This window comes from Alligator sinensis, unplaced genomic scaffold (assembly GCF_000455745.1).
Source record: "Alligator sinensis unplaced genomic scaffold, ASM45574v1 scaffold553_1, whole genome shotgun sequence".
NCBI classification, from domain to species: Eukaryota; Metazoa; Chordata; order Crocodylia; family Alligatoridae; genus Alligator; species Alligator sinensis.
In genome coordinates this window covers 574,332-582,118 of record NW_005842389.1, presented here as the reverse complement: position 1 = coordinate 582,118, position 7,787 = coordinate 574,332, and the positions used below count along the sequence as shown (strand labels likewise).

Sequence of the window (7,787 nt, the reverse complement as noted above, 5' to 3'; positions counted from 1 at the left end):
CTGGGGTGGGGGGGGCTGAGGCAGGTCCTGGGCCACCCCTCAGTGCCCTTCCTCCTGCAGCCCACTGTGCCCCGCCGGATGCCCCCAGCCCAGCCGGCTGTGCAAGGCAGCCATGCTGAGCTACTTCCGGCATGCAGCCATGATGCTCAGCCGACCCCATCTTCTGGCGCTGCCCACCTACCGCCAAGCCAAGGTCAGCCCAGGAGCAGGGCTATAGGCAGTGTCAGGATACCTGGGTCCCATCCCCAGCCTCGGGAAGGGAGCAGATGCGATGGCTGGGGGAGGTGGTGCCAGGACCCTGGGTCCCATCAAGACCTGGGGTGGGGGTGGGGCGGGAGGGGGCTGGGAGCAAGGACCCCTGGGTTCCATCCCCAACAAGGCTCCTACCTGTCTGCGATGTCTGTTCCTCCTTCCCATGCCTCAGTTTCCCCCCCTTCTTGTTTTCTGTCCCTGTCAGTTTACCCTCCATTATGCCCAGGCCATTAACCCCTTGTTTACCTCTCTCTCCCTCCCTTTCAGGACCATGCTGAGGCCTATCAGAGCGCCAAAGCCCAGTTCAGCGCCCACCTGGCCCGCAGCAGCCTGGGCAACTGGCCCCAGAAGCAGCTGGTGGACAATTTCCCCTCGTAGCCACTGGCGATGGGGTGGGAGGGCAGCAAAGCCTCATGGGAAGCAGGGGGAGTTCACTCGTTGTTGTGTGGGGGTGCAGGGGGGGGTCTGCTTACGCTGGGGGAGAGGAGGATTCTCCCCCTGTGCCTGGTGGGGGGAGATGGGCAGGTTGGGGGGCGGAGCCTCCAGGATTTGGAGGCGGGGTTTGTCCCCCCAGTAAGGGTTAATGCTGGTTAGTTTGGGGTGAATTGAGCATTAAAGCAGCCTGTTGTGCACAGCCCCTGGTGCTTGGAGAAGTGCTGTTCCCTGCACTGCCAGCTGCTCCCCTAGTTCCCGTCAGCCCCACAAGACTGAGGCCACGCCCCTTACTCCCTACCATGCTTCTTTTGCCCCACTCGAGGGCAAAATATCCACACCCCCACCCCAGTATTGCTCTCCTGCCTCTGAGCAGAATGGACCCTGTCCTGGGCTCACGGGGTTAATTCTCCCACCCCATACAGTTGCCCCACAATGGGTCCAGCCTGCTGCAGGGTGGGGAAACTGAGGCGGGAGGTAGTCTGCAGAGTGGGGAAGCAGCATGGTGTGGGCAAGATGCTATGGTGGGTCCCGTCCAGCCAGCAAGTCCTGGTTTGGGGGGTCCTCCAGCCTGATCCTACCTGTCCAGCAAGGATCCTGGCTCTGAACAACCCCCATCCTGGCTGTGGGTCCCGGCCACTGCCTCTCAGCAGCAACAAGCCCTGTCCCCCAGCACCCTCAGCTGTGCCTGCCCTGCCCCAGGGAGGGAAGTGGGGGCAGGGGGTGGTGGCGGTCACAGCACTCCCTAGTGGTTGCCAGTGTGGGGACGGGTGCACTAGGCAGGGAACCCGAATACCTGGGTTTGGATCCCCGCTCTCTCCTATGAACGCCACTCTCTCTCTCAGCACCTTCAGTCACTGTCCCTTAGCTGCTGTGTCTGTCTAGGTATTCTGATGACTCCTGGACTGGTTGGTCTTTCTCTGCCTTCTAGTACTGTTCCTAACCCTGGATCTGTCTATCTGTCTATACCTACCCCATGCTATCTGTCTATCCTTAACCCCACAATGTCTGTCTGTCTATCCCTAAGCCCCCTGCAGCTGTCTCTGTTGCCAAAGCCCTCTTGAATTTCTCTGTTCCTGTTTCTCTGTCTTTCTGTTGCTATCCCTGACCCCCTGCGTCTGTCTGTGTATCTGTCTATCACCACTACCCTTCCCTCCTACCCCACACCCAGCCTCTGTCTCTATATTGTAAACCTCATCTCTCGCTGTCTCACACCCAATTTCCCTACCTATTCACTCCATACTATCTACTTCTATTCCACCCCACATCCATGTATCTCCCTATCTGTCTGTCTACCTATGTATCCCAAATCCCCCTTTATCCATTCATCTACCTATTTTCTATTTCTAGGCCCCCCCATACCTATCCCACTCTCTATACCCAAGCCCCTTTTTGTCTGTCTGTTCACACACCCCACACTGAGTCTTTCTAACTCAATCTCTATCCCACACTACATCTCCATCTGTCTCTATTCCACAGCCATCCTGTCTGTCTGCCTGGTCAGTGCACCCTGTACCCCAAACATCTCCCTATCTATCTCTGTATTGTTTGAGCAACCAAAAAAGGATGAGGGACCTGAGCAGCTGCCAGCCCAGGAGAGACTAAAAAGGCCGGGGCTCTACAGTTTGGACAGGGGAAAGCGGAGGGGGATAGGACAGAGATCTATAACATCACAAAGGCTGTGGACCAAGGGACCAGAGAAGTGTTGTTTGCCAAGTCCCAGGATGATGCTAGAACCAGGGGGCGCCTGCTGAAGTGAGCAGGAGACAGGATTAGAGCTAACGAGAGAAAGGACTTTTTAATCCACACGGCGTTATTGTGTGGGGTCCATGGCCACAGGAGGGGTTGGAGGCAGAGGTAGGGTCCATGCTGGGCTGGATACATTCACAGAGGAGTGATCTGTTCATGGCTGTTGGTGAAGATGTTTCCTTGAGCATCCCTACCCCAATGATGGTGGCTCTGGTGGGAGTGGGGGGTGTTGAATAGTGGAGGGACCACGAGAGATTTGGTTCAGTGCTGTTCCTCCATAGCATCCAGCCCTGCTGCTATCAGAGGTGGGATCCTGGCCTGGACAGGCCATAGGACTGGCCCGGTCTGGCCCTGCTGATGTAGTCATGTACCCATTCACTCCATGCTGGTTGTCCTTCCATCTGGCTATCCCTAAGCCCAGACCAATTTTTCCAAGCAATTTTTCCAAGCTTGTTAAAAGTGGAATAGTTCAGGGATAGAATTAAGGTTGGGAATCGGGAACTGATTTAATGGAAATGATCCAACTGGCCTGTTAGCAGGCCAGTCGTTAGCGTGAAGTTAGGAGACTGCTGGGATGCTGGCCAGCCAAGGCTCTCCAACAGCGGCTGCCCTAGCTAGGGAGAGAAGTCGGTGTTCCCTGGATACAATGGCTGCTCTGTCTGTCTGTCTACCCACCCACCTGTCTGTCTACCTCCCCATCAACTTATCAGTTAATTGAATCTAGCTACCTATCATCTCTCCATCCTTCTCTGTCTCTCTAATCTCCCCATCTCTTCCTATCCCCCATTCTTCCCCAGAGGTGCTGCCTGCAGCCCAGGCTGGGGATGGTGACTGGGCTGTGCCAGTGCTTTTGCTGGGATTCAGCCTCAGAGGGTCCTGGCTGGAGGGTCTTGCCCCAATGCTCAGCAGACTGATGCAGCACGTGGAGTAAGGAAGGAAGTTGACCCCCTGGTCAGATTGGTACAGACCTGGGGGAGGTGGAGGGAGGGTTGTCTTCCTCTGCAGCGGGGGCACGGCCTCTGCCCTGGATCTCTGAAGATTGTATTAATAACTTTGTGGCTGCCCTGGTTACCCTGCTTTCCTGGGGACGGGTTCAGTTTGACGTCTTGGGCTGTGTCCGGGCTGACGCTTGTTCTACTAAGAGGCTCAATGATGAATTTGTCTGGGCTGGTTTGAGCAGGGCTGACCTCAGGCAGGGGTTGGATTAGATGCGACCTCTGCAGGTCCCTGCCAACCCCTCTGGGATTTCTGAGCTGAACAGTTTCCTGGGCCCCTGGTCTCTTAGCAAAGCTTCATCCTTTTCCCAGAGACACCTGCATTAGGGTCTACACATCAATGCACCATCTGCCCCCTCCTCATCCCTTGATAATCCTAGTTCCAATGAACAGCCCCTCTTTCACCTGTTTCCAGTGATGTCTTCCCCTCACCCCCAGACTTGAGGGGTATGCTGTTCTTTGCTCACTCGCATGTGCTCTAGACTGGAAGCCAGGGTTAGAGCAGGGAATAGGCTTCATACTGGTGCCCCACTTTGCAGGGCAGGGCTAGTTTTCCCCCCCCACCCCAGATGCTCCCTCCTGGGTCTCTGGGGATCCCCATGGCCCCCGTAGCCAGCCCACCCCAACCCTGAAGCCCACGAGTCAATGGGGCCGCAGGGCAGCCTGCCAAAAGCCCCTGTTGGAGCCATGTAATAGGACCTAAACCATCCCAGCCAGACACCCAGACAGCTTTTTCCTGAAACCCTCCAAAGAGGGAGATGCTACAGCTACAGCTCTCAGCAGCTTGTTCCACTCGCCTGCTGCTTTCACCATGGCGGGGGGTCTCTTGAGATTTGGTCTAAGGTTTCTTGCTGTGTTCAAACCCAACATGGCAGGAAGAGAAACAAGTCCTACAAAGGCACTGCATCAGGCCGGATAATTTCTTGCATCATGGGGTAGAAAGAGACATCATCAAATGGGGCGGCATCATCTGTGCTGAGATGTGTCCTGGCACAGCTAATTTGCTTCAGCAGAAGAAATGTGTGTTGCCTGTTGTCCTGGTTCATGCTGTGAATCAGCAGGTGATCTATTCTGACGCTTGAGAGGCCCCATCCTGCACGCCCCAGGAACTCCCACGCAGGATCAGGCCCCTCTAGCCCTGGAAGTGTGTACCCAGCTTTGCCCAGGTATTAAAAAGCTCCATCAAAATGTTTATGGTGGCACAAAGGCAAACAGGCAGCATCTGTTTCTATCCTAAGAGACAAAGAGCGACTGACTTCAGGCCAGGAGTCCTGGGGTATTCTCTGCTAGCTTCAGGGCAGGAGCCTTGGTGTGTTAGCTTTCTTCCCCCACCGGATTAGCCCACGGGCTGGATTGTTTATTAAGTAGTGCCTATATTCAGGCTGTTGTAATCTAGTGGTCCAAATGCTACTTTTTTGCTGAGTTTCCCCATTGCTTTCAACTTCATTTCATGTTTCTATCCTGGCTGCAAACCTGTCTTCTATCCTTGTGGCTGCAAGCTTGGGTTCTCTTGCCAAAGTCCTAATTATCTGTCTGCTTCTGGAGAGGAGAAAGAGATGCACCTTAAAGAAAGGTACACATGAAAAAGGCTAGATAGAACAAGTGTAAATCCCTGAGTCTTCACAATAAGGTAAGGGGATAAACAGCATCTAAAAGAGAAAAACTGAGAGACATTACTTGTACGTGTAACCTGTAGGAGCCAGCCGTTAGACAGATTTCTTTTCTTCATAAATGCAGTGTGCCTGATGTCATCTGAATCCTTTTCATATCTAGTTTTATTTTTTGTCTGGGTACATTGAAATTGTTATGCATCACAATGAATTGGTCAATGGCAATATATCAAGAGCTAAAACTGGGAAAAATATTGTGAGAATCAGTTCTATTCTCAAGGGCGGGGGTTGTAAATGTGAGGTCACATTATGTAGAGTTTATTTTAAGGAAAAGTAAAATTCCCAGTTCTGTATTGCTTCTTAATTGTTAGGCTTGAGGTCTTGATTAGACTCCAAGCACCCCTTGGAAAATGCCAGCTTTAGCTGTCACTAGTTTTCTGACTATGGAAAAAATAGTAGAGTGACTCTTTTGTTGTGAAGAATTCGGAAAGCCCACAACCGGACAGTGTTTTTGGCACTCGATTCCTGTTTGGAATTCCAGAATTGTGTGTAGATCTTTGTATACCTAATGGTGCTAATATTGTGATATGCCCTTGAAGGATCATGGGGCACCTGGGTTGAGAATCACTGCTTTAAACATACTTTTCACATGCAGTTCAAAAATGGAGAGATGGCATTTGTCTCAGCAGCAGAAGACAATAGTAAAAGTTCTTTAAGCCTAAAGCAGCCCTTTTAATAGTTTCATCCTGTGCTGTGTACCCCATTTCATTAATCTGACCTCAAAATATGAAGCAAGCAATTGATCTGCACATGGAGCTCTTCCCAGCACTGGCGCACTGGAACTTGCACCGCTACCCCCAGCATCGTAGCAGTAATCATTGATGGAGCTAAGCATAAGGTACAAGCTTTGTACAAGGTGAACTCTGCCCACCTGTCCATGCACGTTATTATCCATCTTTTTTCCTAGGCATCGGCACAAGGTTTATTTAGTAGTGACTATAAAGACTTTGACATTTTCCCCTGGTCAATAGAGCTGGAGACCTGATATTTGTAGCATAATCAATGCTGTAAATTTTAGTGCATTGTTCAAAACTGAAAGCTTTTGTTGGAAAGATAAACCATAGTGTAACTAGCATTTGGGTCATGCAGTGGGGAACATAAAGTGGGGGTTGAGGTGTGGGAGGAGAGGTACAGTTCCCTCTCTCCCCCACAAAAAAAATCTCTGAGCATGAGCTGGTGGCTGGAGTCCTTGAATTCCTCATCCTTCTACTCAGGTGCACGCTATCCAACATTCGGACTTAAAAGCCCTGTGCTTCATATTGTCTATAAGGCATGGCAGAAACGCATGTAAACCAGCTGGCAGTAACAAGGCCTGGCTTCAAGTTTAGAGGTTAAACACCAACTTCCTTGTCTGGCTCAAGCTCCCACCCAGAAGCCTAGGAAAACAAAGTGTAACTGGGTATGGTCCCAAGTGAACAAGCTTCCCAACTTGCAAGCAACTTTGAACTGAAATAGGGTTTGTTACATGGAAAATATACAACCGAAAAGAAAACCTTAACTTTTAAACATTAACTGAAACCCCAAACAGTTAACAGTCTTCAGGCACTGGCAAAGCAAGCCAAGGAAGCTCCCACCTAGCCCAGTCTGCTGGGAAAGGAGACTTGCCCACCTGGGGACTTTACCACCCGAGCCAGCCCAGCGGCAAGTGTTGAGTAAAGAGACCCATCCTTGAGTTTGCTACTACTGGGGATCACTGCTCCCTCATCAGGGTTGTCACTGTTTCCACTGGGGGTCTATACTTGCTGCCACTGAGGGCTTTGCCACGTTCAAATGAAAGCTGGAAAGAAACTAGCTTGTTGCACAGTTTCAGACACTAACTTTCAGCTTTTAGTTTTAGTTTTTAGTTTCAGCTGCTTGACTCTTTTTATAACTGGATGGCCATTTTTATGGCATGATAATTACTTTGCACGTGCGTCCAGTCTAAGTTTATTGTGTGATTAACCAGCAAATTTCATAATATATGTAACCAGATGGCAGGGGCCCAAGAGTCCTCTTTTCTGCTCCTCGCCACAGGTAGTAGTCACTGCTGCTCCACATCTGCCACTCCTCTTCAGATGTTTACACTGAAACACAAATGCATTTAGCTTGAAGCACTGACTCACAAATGACCACTTTGTTTCATCTCCTTTTCCAGCAAACTGTCACTTTTTAAAAAGTCAAATAGACATTTTTTCCCTTGGGGGGATGGGGGGAAATAATTTCTGATGAGTCTGTGGTTTCCAACAGGGATATTTCATATTGAGCAAGCTTGCCTCACTGTGGAGGAAGATGGAAATTCAAACAAGTTCTAGCAATGAGTTTAGCACAAACAATGGAGTTCAATGGCATCACTTGTACAGTTGCTCAATCAATAAATAGATTGATTAATTAATAATTCAGTCCAATTCAGGGATCGAGAGCTTTGGAAACACAGATGAGTCTGCAAACTATTGACACAAAAAGCCAAGTGATTAAGCTCCTGATATTTGCTACAAGCCATAAAGGACCTTGTGATAGGACCAGTGTTCCAGGACAGCCGGGATACCCCGTGCTGGTCCCACAGCTCCTGCCCTGCTCCGGCTCTAGGGCAGGGGTTCCCAACCCTTTTAGATCGTGGACCAGGAGTGACTGCAGACCAGCAAACTGAGGACTGGCAAACTGCAGTCCAGAAGTGACCGGCATACTGCAGAGCAGCAGCCAGCCCCTTTTT

At 50.8% G+C, this 7,787-nt stretch overlaps 1 protein-coding gene across 1 annotated transcript in view; it reads left to right on the top strand.

The window, feature by feature from the left end:
- ADAD2 (adenosine deaminase domain containing 2) overlaps positions 1-1,028 on the top strand; it is a gene marked incomplete at its 5' end in the record, with an annotated part of 4,000 nt that extends 2,972 nt beyond the window's left edge. Inside the window, 2 exons of the mRNA XM_006029573.2 lie at positions 61-193; positions 520-1,028. Of these exons, the coding sequence (XP_006029635.2) occupies positions 61-193; positions 520-630 (244 nt within the window). The remainder of the gene's footprint in view (positions 1-60; positions 194-519) is intronic.
- Positions 1,029-7,787: the final 6,759 nt, after the last annotated feature.